General features: G+C 41.0%; 1 protein-coding gene across 1 annotated transcript; it reads right to left on the reverse strand.

The window, feature by feature from the left end:
• Positions 1 to 1,290: 1,290 nt before the first annotated feature.
• On the reverse strand, positions 1,291 to 19,821 carry LOC109469980 (WASH complex subunit SWIP-like). The gene is made up of 35 exons (XM_019768745.1): positions 19,758 to 19,821; positions 18,904 to 19,043; positions 18,360 to 18,525; positions 17,830 to 17,980; positions 17,467 to 17,509; positions 17,244 to 17,347; positions 16,856 to 16,976; positions 16,470 to 16,587; positions 16,047 to 16,174; positions 15,629 to 15,789; positions 15,167 to 15,208; positions 13,816 to 13,930; positions 13,469 to 13,594; positions 13,065 to 13,172; positions 12,885 to 12,926; positions 12,700 to 12,748; positions 12,441 to 12,496; positions 12,250 to 12,329; positions 11,885 to 11,990; positions 11,367 to 11,483; positions 10,492 to 10,660; positions 9,848 to 10,002; positions 6,332 to 6,406; positions 5,862 to 5,966; positions 5,296 to 5,430; positions 4,632 to 4,740; positions 4,356 to 4,422; positions 4,025 to 4,111; positions 3,736 to 3,799; positions 3,460 to 3,543; positions 3,134 to 3,230; positions 2,825 to 2,919; positions 2,212 to 2,407; positions 1,817 to 1,895; positions 1,291 to 1,392 (listed from the first exon to the last, which is right to left on the reverse strand). Exons 1-34 carry the CDS (start codon positions 19,813 to 19,815, stop codon positions 1,831 to 1,833), a joined length of 3,534 nt encoding a protein of 1,177 aa, XP_019624304.1. The 5' UTR covers positions 19,816 to 19,821; the 3' UTR covers positions 1,291 to 1,392; positions 1,817 to 1,830.
• Positions 19,822 to 20,599: the final 778 nt, after the last annotated feature.

Here is a 20,599-nt window from a genome sequence, read left to right on the forward strand (position 1 = left end):
AAAGTGTATAGATAAAGAAAAACAAATTGTGGAAAAATTGAACAATTCACACATTTTTCAATATTCGCTTGTTTATTTGAACATACTGCTGAATTGAATATTATTATGTTCAATACATTTACAATATAGTGTACAAGTCAAGTACATTAATATACATAGCAATGTTTATAATCAATTCAGCATTTTGTCATTTTAAGCAATAATCATAAATCAAAGCAAATTAAGAGCTCTGAATAAAATCAAGTGTCAACAAGACTGTTGGTGTCTTTTTTCAAGTATTGTCTTATATGGTCTTGTTTAACAGCTTGGTAGAATTTGTTGGTCCTCTTGCTTCACTTTGTTTCGACCCCTCGAAATCTTTTCTCATTTATGTAACCTGGGCCATTGATGTTTTAAAGTTTAAGAAGAAATAAAGGACTTCTTGGAGAATTTTCATCAAAATCAATCAAAATCAGTTATTGAAACAATATGTGGATAACAATTGACATTCCAATATTGTATATTTTGGACACCAATCATGAAAATTTATGATTTATGCTTGGCCTCTAGCATGTCTATCCTCCATTTTTTGTCATGTAGATTTAGTACTTTCCATGATAGTTTATCAGTTCACAAAACCTTAATTGGCAAAATGTATGATGAAAACCTTTGTAAGGTTATCTTATAGGTGTGAAAACAGTTTTAAAACTTTCAAATTTGGCAAGAATGCAAAGAGAATTCGAACAACGAATTGGAAAGGTGCTTATACCTGCTAGAAAGATTAAGTTTCCACTTTGCTCTGTCCCTACTGCCTGGATCATAGAATGCACCTCTTAGATGATCATGAAGACCAATCTTCACCTTGAAGTCAAATCTAAGAATCTAAAGATGCCTTGAAAGGAAAAAAAATACAGAAATCTCTTCCTTGAAAATTTAGCAGGAAATATTTCCCTATATGTTTTAATTACACCTTTCTAATATAATTTCAATCTTTTATATCTTGTTGCTTTGTCTGCCATGCAAATCAAAGCTGGCTGCATGTAGCCAAAGGGTATTAAAATGGCTAGCCTGAGAGTTGAGCCAACCAGGGATTACCTAGTTTACTTTTTCTATCGTGTTCAAGGACAAATGGCTGTATGTCTCCTCTACAACAGAAATGTTGTAGATCACAGTGACGTCTTGAATGCTGTTATAGAATTGTACTATCATGTCTTAACACAGGAGGGCGTGGTGGTGTAGGGGTTTACATGGGAGGGGGTGGTGGTGGAGGTGGAGGGGGTGGAGGAGGAGGAGGGGGTGCCCCTCCCCCTGCAGGTGGTGGTGGTGGAGCAGCAGGTGCTGCAGGTGCTGCAGCTGGAGCTGTTCCTCCTGCAGGTGCCTCAGGCCCTGGCTGGGCGGCACTGCTGCTCTCAGCTACAAGAGAAGAGAAGAGAAACATGTTACAGAACTTTCTCTTAGCACATTACAGAACTTTCTCTGAACACTTTACAGAACTTTCTCTACCATAACAGCTTTTTATATGACGTGTGCAACAATCTTTAACGATGGACAACCAAGAAGAAAGGATTGACATAACAGGTGACTATAACCTTTTTAAGATGGGAACCCAGAGACCAGACTGTTAAGGTTGAACCACAATGGGAAGGAAAATATGTATGTAACATGAGTAGAGCCGATTTGAACTTCACATGAATAAAGAATGGTTCAAACGAACAATACCAGTACCAATTTGGTGTAAGGCATGCTCTAAATAAGCATAAAAATGCACCAAACTCAACCACCATCAACCTTAAACCCAAACAAAGGGATGGAGAACAACTCACACATTTACACTCACTATGTGTTCTAATGTCAGTTATTCCCTGTTGTGCTTGTACTCTGGGCATCAGGGTTTGATGACAGATCTCCAGCTGCTTCTGTCCAGCGAGTTTACATTAAGAAGGTTGAGAAAGGGAATGTCAAAGGAATCTGCACAGACTTACATTGTACATGCACAAAAATACATAGTACATTTCCTGCACACCCCCTACTACATTCTACATGTAATGATTTTTCTGGTTAGCCTGGAGTCCAGCCTTAGTCTCATAAATGGTTCATCTTTCATAACATAACCCAACAGGTCTGGGACTTTTTGCAACTTGTTCGTGGGTTGGCGGATCTTGAAGAGCAGACTACAGCTAACAAAGCTGGACTCCAGGCTACTTTCAGATTTCTTCTAGACGTTTCTCTCACCTTCCTTCTTCTCCTCCTGCTCCTCGGCGGCTGTCTTGTCTGCGCGGAAGAAGATCCTTGCAGAGCTGAGTGAGTAGTAGAGCAGGTCGAACTCCTGCACGTACACGTCCAGCCGGCGTACTGTCAGGTTCAGGGTCTGCTGCAGCTTCTCATCTTCCACTGTCTGCGATGTCTGCAGCTGCTGGTGGATCTGTCTCTGTAGAGGGGGGTGGAAGGAATTAAATTCTTTTTGTTACATACCGGTAATCATGAAACTTCAGCTGTGTTGGTAGCAATCATAGTAAAATGTGGTCATTGGAAATCTGATCTCTGTGTAATCCTTGTGTTGGAATAAAGCTCAACATATTACTTTCTTTTTATTACGAACCCATCACACTTCTCAGAAACAGTAGGGGTCCTTCCTGGTGTGAGTGGTTCAAACAAACACATTTTCACCTGAGTTGAGTGATGAAGTGTTAAGAGGAAAGCAAATAAGTAGGTGCCAAACCTAAAAGAAGGAGCAGTTTTGTTAAAGGTGCTTCCCTCTTCATCATATAAATCACATCACAGAGGCAAGGTACAATTTATGTAGATCCTACTGAATTTACGATAAAAGGACATGTAGAAGACTTACCTTTTCTTTGTTGTACTTTTCTCTAACAGACTGGAACCAGTGCAGGGAGTCAAAGTCATGGTACTGGTCCAGAAGCTTCAGGATGTAGGCAACACCTGGAACAAGTTTGTTCTGATGTCAACATTTGTCCTCCATTTTACTGGAGTGAGTTTTAGCTTTTAGCATCATAGTTGTACATCCCTTACATTGTACAAGTCTGGACAGCAATAAGCAGGTTGACTTAGTAACTTAACAACTGTCAGCTAGTACATGTTGTACTGTAAGTTTCTTATTCTTGTGACAAACAGGACATCAAGGTCAACCACTCACCCATGGCAAAGCCGTCGTCTGTGAAAGCTGCTCCCACCTTGTTCTTCCTGTTCAGTTTCTCTTTTGAGGTGATGGAATGTTCAACAAAGTTCAGAGTCTGGAAAGAACAAACGCATTAGAACTTGTCTTCAAAGCACATGTATCTGCATTTCTTGCCTGGTTAATCTCTTAATGACATCATTTGGTTAGAATCCTTGACTTTTGCTTGGTTCAGTAGTGAGATTGACTTTACCAGTAGTGACTTATTTTGAAATGCAGTAGCAATTGACAGGTCTTGTACACCTACAGCACCATCACTGGTCAATTGACAGAACCTTGAGTCTTACCAGAGGAGGGAGGATGATGTAGAAGTTGCGCAGGTGCATGTTCTTGGGGTTACGGAACTCAGGAGCAAAGACGTCAACAAGCATCTGTAAATAAACAACATAAAAGTAGTGTTTAAGACAACAGCATTGGAAAGTCATGCAATTAGTAATGAACCAATACTTAAGGCAAGACTTAGTGTCACAGTACTTCAATAATGGTGGTTAAACAGATTTAACATGTACATAATTATGTACTTTCAAATAAAAACTTTAAAAAAGATTAATATGGTGCATCACCTTGAAGTACTCTGTTCCCTCTGCAAAATTCTTCACAAGATCTGAGATGACAGTGTCCAGATGTCTGGGGCAGATAAGAATTTACATGTTACAGGAAAAGATAATAAATGTACAGGGGGCTACTGGCATTTTTTTCAACTTGCACTAATGCATAATAGCATTATACTGACTGAATAGAATTCATTCAAATTGAGTCTTTAGCACAGATCATGAGACCAAAAATGGGCTCATGCTAAGGTTATTTTTTTCCCTAAATACCCAGGGAAGGAAATTTAATGGTCCGACTAACCTGGCCGAGGTCTGACACTCCTCTGACAGACCCTCATCCTTCACCAGGTCTTCAAATGTCACAATGTCGTCAAGGTCAGGAACAAACCTGGTGGGGGAAACAATGGCAAAATGCATGCATACATAAATATATGTACATGTACATCTAGGTACTGATGGAAAGCTGTTACAGTAGTACATCAAGTTTAGTACATGTATTATCATGTATCATTGTCATCATCATGATATTGGACAAATGTACTGAGGCAAGCTCTTTTGTCCCTCCCATCTACAACCCATCAACAATACATGTATTATGTACCACCTGAACGAGTAGCATCTAATCTCCTCACCTGATGGCATTGCTGCAGCAGTGAAGACCACCAGACCGGATCATACGGACATAGCCCATAGCATTGCCTGATGGAAATACATGTAGCAAAACAAAAACATTAGAATATGAATTGACATTAAAACTTTAAATGTCATAAAAGTCTTGAAATCACGTGTTACATTCATTCAAACAGCAGAGATAAATTTACAACTGAAATATGTTTTAAGTATCCTCAGAATTTTTTAAGTAGCAAATTTAAAGCAAATACAACAAATTTTGAGGCCAGTCTACAAACCTATCTGTGTGATGAGTTGTCTGAACTGGTCCAGGTAACTCTGGCCGTCAGGAGTCATGCCAAGCTTACGGATCCCCCTGTTGAACTTGTCAGCACGATCAAACGGGTACTGTGGAATCACAGGTAAGAGTGTTAGAAAAATTAAATACCACGGTGCTGACTTAGTGTAAGGTTATATGTACAATTCACTTCTGGGATTTTAGTGAATTTGGTTAGCTTTGCCGGTTGTCTTATACTATATTGCATTTTTACAGCATTTTAAATTATGGTGCTTTGATCACTCCACACGCCAACTCAAGTGGCATGGACACGTCAAATGATCCAGTGTATCTCCATCACTGAACTGTAGCTGACAGGTAGGAAAGACACTAGACAGTGTGGCCTTGCCAGAGGTGTGGGGCAAACACTGTAAAGGCTAGCCATCTGTTGCTTACCCCTGCAGCAGTGTAATCAAAGACTGGATACTACTCAGAAATTTGCATTTTAATTGCTAATAGGATATGTGTAGACCATCCAGTTAACAGTATAAGAAGTTGTTAGCTCAAAATCTGTTTTCAATTTCACACCATACAATACAATACAAAATAAACAGTACACAGTTGCACTGTGATGATTGCACAAGACAAGAGACAAGAAACACCTGCAGTGTCTCAGACGTACAAACCTTCTGATCCGTCTGAAGATGGTTCTCCTTGAAGAAACGCAGGTCCTTGATGAGTCTGGACTTGATGTGTTCATCGTACAGAAACTGGGAGAAGATGAAGAACTTCTTCCTCAAGAACTGGAAGGTGAAGTTCACCTAGGAGGAAGGAGAATGACTTGTTAAGTAATTACTAGTGAGACTGAGTACAATGTACAAGTGAAGTTTTTGTTTGTTATTTGCACTTTGATTTATTAGTGAACATTCACACTGGGATAATGATAAACACCTAAATTACAGAACAAATACATTTACATGTACTGGTCTAAAGAAAACATTCAACACTCATATATGGGAAACTTCAAATATAAGCAGAAGCTAATAGTGTGATCATATAAGATAGTGAAATGATACATGTATACTGATTTTGTTCTGTATATTCATAGAATGCAAAATAACTTGAGCAGTCAGCATTTTTTAAAAGAAAACATCCGATTTAAAACTTGTAATTTCACACATGCCTGAATTTCAAACCATCTAAAATCCAGCCCTGAAATTGTGTGTGTACAATGTATGATTATATTACTTACAGTAGTGTTCATGATGCCTGAGCCATGTGTGCGGATAGAGTTAGCGATGTGGCGAATGTTGATGGTGTTCAGGTGCTTGTTGTTACTGGACATTTCCACAAAAATCTGCACAAAGAAACATAATATACACAGTCAGATAACTTGTCTTACATAACATTAGCATGCCTGGTTGAAAAAGAGAAACAATTCTAATCTTATATATCAGATTACAGGAAAGGCTTTAGTTGGGAATCCTACCTTATACAACTGCAAAATCAATTACTGGCACATATAGATACCCTACAGTATAGACATCTTTCTTTCAATATACATGTACATGTAAATGTGAGCATACTGTCCAGTAGTTTTCACTGGACTTAACATAAATTTACTGAACTTCCTTACTCTACAACACATGAAAAGTCCTATGGCTGACATACAAAATATCCTTCAATAAATGGTCTACAATATAGCTGTCTACAATGTCCTACCTGGTTGTTCAGGTTGTACAGGTACTTGGACACAAAGATGTGGATGTTCCTCATGATCTCCAGCACATCCAGGCCCTGTACAAAGTAAAACAATGCTGGTTTAGACCTCTTTATATTCACTTGAAATTTAATAAACCTCCCTACAAATTCTTCCTACCTACCGATAAAGTTCACACAGTCTAATCTACATTATTAATCCTTTGCCCGGAGGCATTTTTATATTGGAACTGGTCAATGCCTACTCAAGTATGGCTAAGTGGATTGCACAACTCTATGTACCAGGAGGTAATCATGTATCTAATTTCCTTCAGAACAAAGGCAGTTCTGATTCTTAACATGACCGCAAGTGTTTGATATGAACAGGGGATTTATCTGGAGACTTACTTGGGTAATACTGGCAGTTGTGTTACATGTATCAGTGGAGTAGGGCTGGGTGAGAGAAGGCTTGCAAGAAAGGCAGTTTTTCCGTGGAAGGACATAATCTTACAAGAGCAGGTATGTTAAGGGCCCAGCCAGAAACTGCACTTCTTATATATGTTGATACAGAAAACACTCCAACAGTGTTTTAACATAGTTACAATGTTGTAGTGTGTATTTCTAGTGGTTAGCTATTTTGATCCTGGATAGAGAAGCTGGGACAGGGAGTGTGGCAATGTTATGGGGTTCACCATGTATTGTACATGTTGAAAAGTCTCAGCTATGGAAGTTTTTAATGGTGGAGTACATGCCATTGAATTCAAATGTAAAGACCAGGACAGGATTCCAGTAAGGTGAACTGAGTTGAGATATATTTTTCATTTCCATTCCAGTGTACAGACTCTGCCATGTTGTGTATCCTGACCCTGCTGGTCACCTGTGTGGCTGTGGATGGCCTGTGTTTCCCCACTCACTGCAGAAGGGTGAGCTGGGTAGAGTGTAAGCTGGAGAACACACGGCCGTCCCAACACACCAGCACAGTCCCCGGCCAGACATGCATCCTGTGCAACAATCCAGACTACATCACCCAATCACAAATATCAACTCCAGTGTGCCTCGGTGAGGAAACAGCCAGGTCCATTCTTGGCATCAGAGGCTACCCCTTGGGCATCTTCTCGACCGGTAAACTGCCCATCCCTCGCCCTTCCACCCTGGACAGCCTGGCTCTAGTTGAGGACGGAATCACGGATGTAGAGAAGAATTCCCTGAGAGGGTTTACCAGGCTGTTAAGGTTAAACCTGGCCAGGAATGAACTGACACACGTGAAGCAGGGCTGGTTCGCCGGCCTGGGAAGGCTCCAGCACCTGATCCTGTCTCACAACAAAATCGTGCAGATCGACCCGGGCTCGTTTGACAACCTCACCCTCTCCAGGCTAGAGTTGCAACACAACTTACTACAGGTGGTGAACCCTGGCTGGTTCTATGGACTATACAGGTACATGTCCAGACACACATTACACACCCTGTCCCTGGGGTCCAACCCAATAACATACCTTCGTCCGAGAGCATTTCGTAACGTGCCAGGCGTCCAAAGTCTGGGCCTGGGTGCCACCGCCCTGTCCTGTCTGGATAAGGATGCGTTTTGGGGACTACGCAGGTTAAAGAGCCTCAATGTAAGTGGTACTGTTTTACAAATGATGCATGATCAGCCACCAAGTAAAATGCCATGGAGCTTTTTTACCAGGGTGTCGATTTTTGGGAACCAGGACATACATGTATCTCTGGAAAGGCTTGGCTTCTCATCCTGTTTTGAGTATGACCCTGAAAGTGAGGAAATGAAACTGTCCTCCTTGTTTGGTCCGAGGACTATTGCGTGGCAGAAGGTGGCAGCCAGTCACTTTGGGTCCTGCCCAGAGATGGGGGATTCCCAAAACAGGGTTAACAGCACCGTGACTCAGGCGCCGTTTGTCCTGATTGTTGGTAACGGATCCTCACATGAACCCCAGCTCTGTAGCCAGGCCTGGGGGCACAGCGGAGGTCTGACCTTGGCTCTGGGGAGTTCTGAGAGACTGAGCTTACAGCTCATACCTATGGACACATACCGGGACAAATCCCTCACAACTGTAGCCATGGTGTTCGACCACCCACAAAATAACAGCATCAACTACTCAAACAGCAGTCATGGCAACACTAGAAACATAAGTTGCTTTCTAATCACCAAGAACAGTACATCTCACCTAACAGTCCAGGTTCCACAGCATCGAAGGCAAAACAACCAAACCTGTTTCCTTGCACAGAAAGCTGATGACTCTGTTGTTACCACGGAAGCAAATCAGATGTCGACAACAACAACAACCAGCTCGCCAGTTCAGGTACCCACCGACCGAGGTGACCAAGGAACATCTTTTCCAGACCATGTGCCAATTTCCATAGTGGTGTCGGTGGTGGGGGCTTTCCTTCTGTCTCTAATTGTAGGGTGTCTGATTAAGCGGTACACGAGACGTCGTCGTTCACACAACCAGGAACCACAGCAGATCAGAGCAGCTACTGAACCTGCTACATCTACACACAACCATGAAGACATTGCCGAAGAGAGTGCACGTTCTGCAAATGCACACATACACCAAGAGGATGATTGTACTTCGAATGCTCAAAATCAGCAAGAGATTCCAAAAGAAAACAATCGTGCTACAAATAAGCATAAACCACAACAAGAGATCCCAGAAGAAAGCAATCATGGTACAAGTATATGCAATAACCAAGAAACCCAAGAAGATGGTGGCCATATTAAAGTTACATACACCATGGAAGATATCCCAGAAGAGAGTGATCCTGCTGTGGCTATGCACAAGCACCAAGAGATCTCCACAGAAAGTGTTGGTGCACACAACCGTACAGAGGTCACCAAAGAAGAGCCTGATATGTTTAAGACCATACCTTTACCCCCCATAGGTTACCAGGCTACAGGTGATGCAGCCATGGCTGTGAGGCAGACTAGCACACAAATCCCACTCAGGCCCTTGTTATTACCTGGGGTTAGACCTCACACGTATGATCCTGTGTTCAAGCACAATGCCCGAAGTCTGCCTGAGTGTGAAATCTAGGAATACTGATGAGACAATGCCACATTGAACTGGCCAAACAAGGAGACACTCAGTTTGTGTCAACCTTATGATAATCTTGTCATTTGCTCATTGCATTGACTATGTAAAAATAAGGAAATAACTTACAATTTCATGTGTTACTGTACTGTGTTATGTGTAATCAATGTTGTTCTTATTTAAAAGTAGGGCTGTACATAAGTCAAGTTACATGTATTTCAATATACACTGTCCTTGTCATTGTACTGATAGTTTTCTCTTTCACTTTTCTATTTTTTAAGGTATAATAAACTTTATTCTGTTATATATTACATGTACTTTTGCTTAACACATTTGACCTCATCTCACAAGACAGCTTTTATACCAGGCCATGTAATGTATCTAATATATGTTAGACAGAGGCATGTACAATGAATGTAATTATTTTAAGGAAGAAAGGTATTCATCACAGACTGTAAACATGAGGAAAATGAGAGAAGATGTGTAAATAAATCCTGACCTGCTCGAGAGTCTGTGTGGGAAGGTGTGCCTCCATCATGTCCAGTCCGTACTTCTGCTCTGCCAGGTTCCGCATCTCTCCGTAAGTCTTCCAGTCGTGCAGCGCCACCGTGGTCAGGTTGTAGAAGGTTCTCTCCAGGTAGTGGGTTACATAGGCTGGGGGAGAGGGGGCAGACACAGGGAAAATCTATTAGGAAAACTTTCAAGTGACAGAAAAGGAATGTAGAAGCTAAAAGTACTGCCAAATTGGAGTAAATGCTACATGTGTTACCCTAATACTTATCCAACTTAAACCATGGACGGCAGGGTTTGCATTACACAGACTACTTTTATTCTATCGAAGAGAAGATTTCCAAATGTCATTCCTCAGCTAACTACTGGTGCAAACTGAGGAAGTTTCTTTTCTAACTTTTGCCAGCAAATTCTATCATGAGTGTTGAGACTTGTAGTTGCTAATAAGAGATCTTAGCAACATAGCCATTATCTTGAGTCTGCCTCTAATGACTTGGACATTCCTTTTTTTAACGGTGTTGCTCAATGCAAAGCCAAATGACCACTTATAGGTACTGAGCCAGGTGCTGCAACAGATATAAAGATGCGCAGTGGATTTTTTTCAACACTTTGAAGCCAATAACATTGCCCCACCTCTGATATTGATGAAGTTGTTGAAGAACCTGATGGGTCGGATCATGAAGAACTGTCTCAGGTCCATCAGGCCGGTCCTGAAGGGGTTCCTGTCGTCCAGCTGCAGGTGAGTGTGGATGGACAGGCGCAGGTCTGTCTCCACATCCCGACACAGACGGTCAAGCATGTGCTGCGGAACAGGGGGAGAACACAAGTTTAACAGTGTGACTACCATCATTAATCACTGTTTAAGACAAAGCCTCCTTGGCATGGATATCTACACTGGCATAGTGGTTGGATTGACAGGTGCAAGTCAGTCTCCACGTCCCGACACACACGGTCAAGCATGTGCTGGGAGACAGGGATAGGAATTACAAATCTATTAGGATGCAAGTTTAGCAGGATGGCTACCATCAGTATACTGGGTATAAGACATAGGGACATAACCAGGTTGGTAAAGATATATAGACTGGCACAGAGTGTGGATGGACAGTCGCAGGTCCGTCTCCACGTCCCGACACAGACGGTCAAGCATGTGCTGTGAGACAGGGGTACAACATAAGTTAAGCTATGTGGCCAACAGTGTACACTGTTTAAGACATAATTATAAAGACATAACCCAATTGGCAGAGATATCTATCTGTATCGGTATAGCCGGGATAATTGCCCTTCCGCGTAACACACCAGCTTAATTTGCAGGCACTTGGCGTGGTGGCAGCTAGCTACATGTATATCACACAGAATGGCTTGTTACACTCAATCTTTGCACATTTAAAGCTTTCTAGTGATGATACCCCAACTGTGCTTATTTGAACACCTCAATTCTTGCTCTGCATCTAGACAGACACAGAGTGAATGCCTTGATGCTACAGCCTTATAAAATTGAATGTCCCCACCTCATGCATGCTGTCCATGATCTCCTTGTCGAAGATGTTGAGCAGAGTCTGAGGTGAGTCCAGATGTTTACTGTGCTGCATGGGAGCCACACAGTCACGCAGGGCTGCAAACATGTACTACAGGAGAGGGAGAGTTTGTGTGTTTACTGTGCTGCATGGGAGCCACACAGTCATGCAGGGCTGCAAACATGTACTACAGGAAAGGATATTTTTATATTCATTCATTTATTGTAACAAGGATATTTCTGTATTTATTCATTTATTATAACAAGGATATTTCTAGTATATTCATTCATTTATTATAACAAGCTTCAAACTAACATAGACAGAGAGAGGCACAGTGAGACACAGTGTGTCTCATCCTGAATTGTGCATGGTGTACAATACTGTATACATTTGTACATGTACATGTAGATGATATACATTGGTGCAAACAATTTACCAACAGGTTACAATTACATAGTACACAGCTGGTTGCAGTAATAATCCGAAAGAATCATGGCTCTGAGTATACTCACATGTATCCTTTGTGCGTCTACTCTGTCCTCATACACATCCTGTACATACAGTGGGAACACCACCCGGTGCCAGTACACAAAACTGCAGTCACAAGCAGCATGTAACCTGGACAGAAATATTGTTTAGGTAAATATGATAGATAGAGTAACTATGATAGACAAAGAAGTGTGTCAAGTTTCTTGTGCCAGTCGACAACACAGCAAGAAACACATTCTACAGATTTTAGTGTTTGTAAATTGAAAATCTGTATTGGAGAGTGGAACACTTTGCAATCAAGTACGATGATCAAAAAAGCCACATGCAAGCAACAGAAAAAATTAGACATCCACTCCAACTGTCAACCTGTGCTTGACCTCTGACCTACCTCTGCCTGATGTCACAGATCATGTCTAGTTTCTTCATGATGAGCTGGAAGTTGTTCAGTTCATCCTCTTTGAAAGCTTTCTGTAGGATACAGAAATAAAACATAACATAACCATCCACACATTTAAGCTATTATCAAGTATTTATAATCAAGACATACAGAAAGGATTGGCCACAAAGAATAGGACATACCATTTGTGCACCCACACACATTGCCAGGTTGATAATGAGCCTTCTTTCCTTGGTCACTGTAGGAACAATAACAACTGGCTTGTTATACCGTTATAAGACTAAGACACTGTAAGTCAACATTCTGTATCTTACACAATGGTCAGTGCAAGGCAACATAGGAACATGTTAACATCAGAGTTATTTTATTGAGACAGCAAGTTGGCAAGGCAAACATTTAAAACATTATGGTAACTTTAAATGTAGTTCTATCATAACTTACTTGACCCGTTGAGAGCATTCTCTGCCAGTATGAGGGCTGACATCACATCCTGTATGGAAGCATATAGATGTGTTACTTTCTTTTTCAAAAATAGCAATCATATTCATAACAACCTGTAACAGATTACTTAAGAATAAGAGTCTTCCAGGGATTGTACCAGAGATTACACAAGAGAGAGGCCTCACCAAGGCTTTGTCACTGTACTTCTTGTCAGACTTCACTCGTTTCTGGAAGATATAATGTCAAACAATGTTTCCAATATGACAACTAACAGACTTCGCAAACAACATTATTAGGGAACTAGCAAATATACACTACAGATAAGCAAGTGTAAATTCATTGAGTAAATTTGCATTACAACCGACCTTGGCTGTCTCTATACTGGTCATGGCCAGGAAACACAGGTGTTGTGTGATGTGGTGGATGGAGTCTGCTATCAGCATGGTTCTTCTGTGGAACGTGTGGTCTATGGCCTGCAGGGGACAGTACAAACAACTCATCCTCTTAACACAGTAAGGGGAAAGCCTTAAAAACTGACAGCTTAATTACTTGTCTAATATGTGCATATGCATGTACTTTGTGCATGCACACAAACTCATAGACAAGATAGCACACGCATACATACGCACGTAGGCACGCACATGCACGCACACACACACACACACACTCACATCAACAGACTAATATCTGTAGCATTTATCTCAGGCTGCACAATCTCACACAGCTGCATGAAGCCCAGATATGTACAGTTACTGTAGCAGTGTCTCACCTTGAGCAGCTCTATGAGTCTACACAGGGACAGCACGGCAGTCTTGGTCATGGGTTTGTTCATGGACACGTGCAGGTTCATGGTGGTTTTGATCAGGTGACTCAGGCTGTACGCATACAGGATTCCCTAATGGCACAACAAACAACCAAGTAAAAATAAACATCAGTAAAAGGCTCGACTGTACACAGACAATAAATGACAAGAAGCAAATTCAATTTTGGGGTCACAAATTTTAATACCCCAGTTAAATCACCAATTTGTGGTTGTGGGCCAAGGTATATTAGAGAGATCAAAATGAAAAATGAAATTGAATATAATGGGACTACACCTGGAGCCAAGATGCTCACCTGTATGAAGAGGGTACACCTTGACGTGAGATCTTCCATCAGGTTCTTCTGGTTCAAGGTTGACTCGACCTTCACCATCCAGGCTGCTACCTGCAGGTGGTGAGTCTGGGTTTCCCTGGAGTACGAATTAGCTGCTAGTGTTACAACTACCGAACTGTACCATTACACATGTACACAGAGTCTGAATCTGCTGCTAGTGTTACTCCTACAACTGAAGAGCACCATTAAAAAATAATGAACTCTTAACAAGTAATTAGCTGCTGCTGCTCTATATCAGGCAACTGGACTGTCATTTAGAGAGAAAAAAAAAGAAGCACAAGCAGCATGCATACCTAAGGTGCATGATTTATCATGAAATTATCTTAAGGGGGCACACCCCAGTTTATTTGGGGCCTCTTTTCGAAGCTGCACACCCTCAAATCTAGCGACCGTCTCTGGCGTGGAATAATTCGGAAGGAGAATAACTGTATATGGGACGAAAGGGTATATCTTCAGCTACAAGACAAGCTGAGTTTGGTTTCTTCAACCTTTTTAAGTTTGGTAAAATCAACGGAAAAAACATTATTTTCACTCCAAAATTAATGCCCAAAATTGCGAATTTTCGCGTAGGATAATCCCACAAAAAAAAATTTTCCGGCAGAAATGACTGATGCTGGCAGAAAGACCCAAGCCTTGACTATACCCGAGTAAATTATAAAGAAAATTCTAGTACTGTAATTTTCTAAACAGTCCACGGCGCGAGGGTTGCAAATCCACCCTACGAAGCCACAGAGCGAAACTAGGTCAAACGGGCGGATTACACTTGGCGCGCAAGGATACCCGGAAGTAAGGTTCGGAGCCAAAAGAAATTTTCACCCCAAAATCACCATTTCTTACACTCTTCAGCCATGTTAATGTTTAATGATACTTCGTGGCAGTTTATAAGAAATGTCACCTCAAACTTGGACCCTCAAAACCCTTTCGTCACTTTTTTACAACGGACTATCACGGACCCCGGTCGCGGAAGAACTGGGGTGTGCACCGTTAAGAACTGTTCCCCCTAAATTCATTAGGACAGACAGGCAGTTAATCAAAAAGCAAAATACTTCAAAGAATATCCAGCAGATGATTAACTGTTAACAAGCTGTTGAAAGGCTAACACAAGACAGCTTTGATGAAATGGTAGAACAGACAGAGCCACACCACATAGTCAGACTTGTATTCCTCACAACTAATGCAGGTGTAAACCTTTTTTGAAGTTTAATACATTCAAGCAAGTCTAACACACTTCTGACAGTACCAGGTTCAATGTTGGAGACATACACCTACATGACAGTGTACACAATGTAAGCCATGCCTACTCTGGACTTACTTGCTCCTACTGAAGAATGTATGCGTGGGAGAGGAGAAAAGACTAGTCAGAGAGGGAGAGAGAGAGAAGGGGAGGTGTAAATGCAAAGCATGGACATCGTGGTAATATTAATCTTGAAATATTTTATGCATTTGTTTGGCTTGTTGTGGCTTTTGTGGTCACTTTTCCACCGCGAATTTATTTCCAGTATTCTGTCCGGTATGTAGATCACATTGTATGTTAGGTACAAAATGCCAACAGCATGTTTCTTTTTATGAGAACAAGAAGAACAAGATGATGTATATAGTCACTATATTGTACTGGTGTAAGACTTCAATGGCAAATTAGTTTCACTTTCTTTAAAAAAACATACAGGCTTCATTCATTTGAAAGAATACATTTTGAAGCAACAGACATGGAAAGAAGTCATTGTTGTGGTGTAAATGATTACAATGTGAGGTAAAACCTAAGACTATGTCATACCTGGCCAGTGCCTGGTTCCTCTGCTGTAGATACTGAGTCTGGAACTGTTTGACAGCGAGGACGGCCTTCTTATCCAGCCACTTGTCTGCCTGTTTGATCTTACTCAGTAAGAAGTCGTTTGGGTACCACACGATGTTCCCTGTCAGGGTGATGGCAGGAACCTAAACAAGGAAACAGTTTTATATGTGGTTGTTTTGTTCAAGTTGTTACAGTTTGCTACTGTTATAGCAGCAGTAGTGTTAAAAAAATTGCTAGTGCAAGTCACATGCTGTGAAGATCATGATGATACTATGTGACAATATTAATACATGTGGTAGATAAAAAGAAGGCTAACAACTGATTAGACTTTCCAGAATTCGCAGCGAATCTTCAACCTTAATTGTCCCATGTTTTGTGTGTTTGTTTTCTGAAGTTTTACCTTTTTGTAGACATCCCAGAGTGACTTGAAGAGTTTCCTGTCCACAGTCCTGAAGATCTGGAAGTGTAGAACGTAGAGGCTGCACACACCAACAAACTTCTGCCGCTGGTCAACCTCGTTACTCTCACCTGCAGGAAAATAAACAAACAAACAAGTAAACAAAACAACATACCAAATAAGTGAAAATACTAATCAACTTTGGACAGAATATCAAAGTGGAAAATCCTTTGATACTGTATTCAGATATCCATATATACCAAGTTGAACTTAGTCTTTCTGGTTCAAAAATACAGAAAATTGTGAACAAAATACATCCACATTTCAATAATAATGATAGCTTTATATGATGTACCTGACAAGTCTGCATTAACAACATTCACAAATCCTGAGCTTCAAACCCTACAACTGAATAATTGTATTTACCAATCCTGGCCTCCATATGACTGAAGAGACCCCTGATGTTGTGTAGGAACTCCTCAGCAAAAACACTGTTCCTGGCCACTCCGATAGATGGCTCATCAAACACCTGCTCTATACAGTTCTGCACAAAAAACACAGTGTTTGTCAAATTTCTTCCGCTATTGTACTTCAACTATATCATTGTCAAATTTGATAGACTTTGTTATGTTCCTTCTTTTGTACATAAACATCTATAGCTTAGCATACTTCTATTGCAAGAAAGAGACATGTTTTTGTAAGTTCATGTATACAGGTACATCTTCTCTTCAGATAACATACATGTAGGCTGCTGTAGCTGGAGTGATTCAAAAGTTTGCATGTTAAGATATAAGACTTGTTGATTGTTTTACCTGTAGAATGACCCCGTCTAACAGCTGTCCCTCCAGCTTCATGAGGAGTTTCTCAAACGGTCGCAGCTTGTCTTCAGCCACACCAAACCGGCTGGGGTTGTGCCTCACTGACTTCAGCATTCTGTACAGACAAGAAACATTACTACATATACATGTACATGTATCCCCATCCATATTGTTCTATTTTCTCAACATCTTGCACCCAATTTTTTTCTCCACACCCTTAGGTACATGTAATAATATGTAAAATTATAATCCACACTTTATCTTTTGTCAGTGACTTAAGATGTTTTTTTTCACAAGTCTCCACCTCCAGAATACTTTTGCAACATACAATATTATAACAAAGAAGTAAACTTTCCTCAACAACTACCACCAGTTTTCTTACCTTTTATATAAAGTCCAGTGGTCTGTGAGGATGGTGTGTGTCTCTACTATAGAGTCCAGGGTGGTCAGGACTGTCAGTAAGTCACCAAGGTGCTCATAAACAGGCTGGAAGGAAAACAACATGCTTTACTTGTGACAGTATATATAGTCCAATATTTCACAAACAGCAGTGCTTTCAGTCAATGAAAACACAGACACAGATCTCTGGTGAAAGCCGTGCTTACCTGAAAGTGCACTTGAGAAACATCAATTGTCTTGGGAGCAGTCCTGTAAAGAAGAAATACAATACTTACTAGTAATTCTTAATGCTAGCAATATACATAATGCATGCAATAATCTTGCAAATATTTCAAACTCTCAGAAACAAATCATCACAGGATCACGTGAACCAGTCAGAATTGCCCTGAGGAAGGTGACAGACAGTCACCAAAACGTCTGCCGAATAAAAGACTTGTGTAAAAAGAGTCTCTTTACTCAGAAGTATAACTATCTGAAACAGTAGAGCATAAGCTAACTGCAAATTCCCAATCATCTTCTATTTAGCTCCAGTATATTATATGATGATATTACCCCATACATGTACTGACCTGTCACTGGTGTGTAATGAGCCCAGTTGTTGTACCGTGTTCCTGACCACCTCGTAGCAGCGCGACACGAAACACGACAGCTCCTGTAGCACGGGCATCATCCGGCCCATCTGGACCTGCGCCTCTCCTTCCTCCTGTACCTTATCTAACTCTGGTGGGGGGAAATGTTTAAGGTTAGAAATACTTTATACACATAAAGGAAAGAACTGTACCATCCTTGCAAAATAGAGATATTTTTAAACAGTTTGAGTGATGCAAAAGCACTCAGATTTTTATCATCCTGACAAACAGAAGCCCAAACAACTAGTTCCGAGAAAAAAAACAAAAGCAACAATGCAAGTAAAACCTGTACAAAAGACCACATTTAAGGACCAGTATACAAGGACCACCTGTCCATTGTGGCCACTTTTCAGCAGTCTGTTATATTATCTTTCCTGCTGACCCATGACTGGTCACTATAGACAGGCTTGACTCTATAATCACAACACAACAGCTGGGGAGAAAACAGATAAAAAGTCAGTTTCTCTCACCTCCCTCTCCGTAGAAGAGCAGCGCGTGGTAAAACTTGGTCTCTGCCTCGTGTTTGAGGGCCGACATCTCGCAGCACAGTGAGGAGAACACCGTCAGCACCTTGTTCAGAACCTTGTTGTCTGTCTTTATCAACTCCAACAGAGACGTCTGCTCGTAGGGCAGGAACTGGAGAAACACAGAATGAAATAGTTCAATTCAATCAATCATATTACCTGGAGTCTAACCTTCATCGACCAATCAATCAATAGCCTCTATTTTGACTGGAATGCCCTGTCAGCCTTGGACGCTCTTACCAGGGTTGGGATCCCAAATCACAGTTCTTAATGTTACTATAAACTTTTAGAGTAGCAAGGAAATACAATGTATTTTTTTAGATGACAAGACTGAAGTACAGCAGATAGTTGTGGTACCCACGGATTAACAGAAGGTGATCAACAACTGTGAGCAAAGAAAGCTAGGATTCAAATTTGACTCTTGCATGTCTGATCTAGAAGCAAGGATTATAGTTATACAATTAAGTTACTGCATGATTGTCCCAGTCACCTGCAGTGCGATGGGGTCCAGAGTGAAGTCCCAGGCATCTCCTATAGAGTCGTCCAGCGCATCTTCTATACTCTTCAGCTGGCTGGCGTAGTCATCCATAAACTTGCCATACTTCTTCAACTGGATCTCCCCAACAATTTCTGCAAGGTAAACAACATTTTTCATCTGTTGCCCAACATTTTGCAAGGGTCCTGCTTTAGTAGTTAATTTATCATAGGCTATTTTTTTAATAGCACAACCTCGAGAGACTTCAGTGACTTGTTGTCCTCCAAGGGCTGGCTTTGTTGACGGATATAACGTTATATACATGCATGAATATTCAAAGCTCCTATCTGACAGTACTAACGTTACATTGACTAGGAGTAGAGTAGAGACCTCTTCAGCCAGGTAGGCAATATATTATTGCACAGAAGGATATGTTTGGTTTGGTATCAAAGAGAACCCCAATATGTTTTTAGGCTACACCTGAGTATTGGGGCCTATTAAAGGTCATCTAATCAACTACATTTTCAAGTAACAGGTTACCAGAACTTCTACTTTAAAAAAATACGTTTGCAAATATGCTGTAGCTTCAACCTTGGATGTGTGAATTACTCTAGCTAAACGACATCAGTACCAGAGTCAACAGACATATACTTATGTACTATAATTTTTACTACCTGTCTTTACAACCTGTTGACATGTAAGCAAACCTGTCCGCCCCTCCCCCTGAAAAATCAACTAAACCGGAACCAATTTTACACATCGTAGCTCTTATAAACCAAGACAGATATCAGCTTCAAAGCAACACCAACTCATTATATGGTTACCAATAGTTGTAATACTCTTAGTTAGACACGCAGAAGTGTACGTACTGTTGAGGGAGCCGTCGTCAAAACTGTCGAACTCCCACTTTTCCTCCATCATCGCCATGTTGTGAAAAACTAATCACATGATGTATGATCCAAACGTGTGAGATCGAAAAGATCACCGACTATAACTCCATAATATGCCGTATTTCCATTTAATATGAAGCACTATGAGTTACAGAATTATTGGAAGATATCTCTGTATAGATATTTTGTTGAATTATGATACATATCTCGATTTGTTTCGATCTGGCGAAACCGCAAAATGCGTTTACATGCGCTCTAGCGGTCATCTGTCAAAGTAGACCAAAAGCGACGCTTAGCGGAATTACAACAAACTGCAGACAATGAACCTCTAATCCTCGCGAAGGATAATCGTTGTTTACATGTCACATGGCTTTATAGCCTTTACGTCAACGGCAAAGCAACGCTCATTTTACTGAGACAAAGCCATTAGATGAGAAAGACAAGGTTTGTTTTCAACATGGACTTGGGCCAAGGGCCCAAACCACGTGCATGTCACGGGTAAACATAACGGGCGGTCAAAGGTCGATTTAAAGCCCATGTGACGCTTTAGTCAGCTGTGACGCTTCACAAGGAAAGGATCTGCCAGCCGGTTCGTCCTTATGTAAGGTAAGAAACTGTTTTGATCCTTAACCTGGTACGTGCCCGAAGGAGACTAGGTGTTGTAGAAACGGAAGAACTCGGTCGGGATTTGTCTGGTTTCCGGGGTTACGTAAACAGCTACGCCTCCTTTTTTATTGGTTTGGCGTTAAAAATTATTCCGTCTTACACTCGCTTTCACTCAGTTTGTTCTGCTTATATTCACGGAAGGTTTGTGTTTCCTA

This window comes from Branchiostoma belcheri, unplaced genomic scaffold, assembly GCF_001625305.1.
Source record: "Branchiostoma belcheri isolate BF01 breed outbred unplaced genomic scaffold, Haploidv18h27 scaffold10, whole genome shotgun sequence".
NCBI lineage: Eukaryota > Metazoa > Chordata > Leptocardii > Amphioxiformes > Branchiostomatidae > Branchiostoma > Branchiostoma belcheri.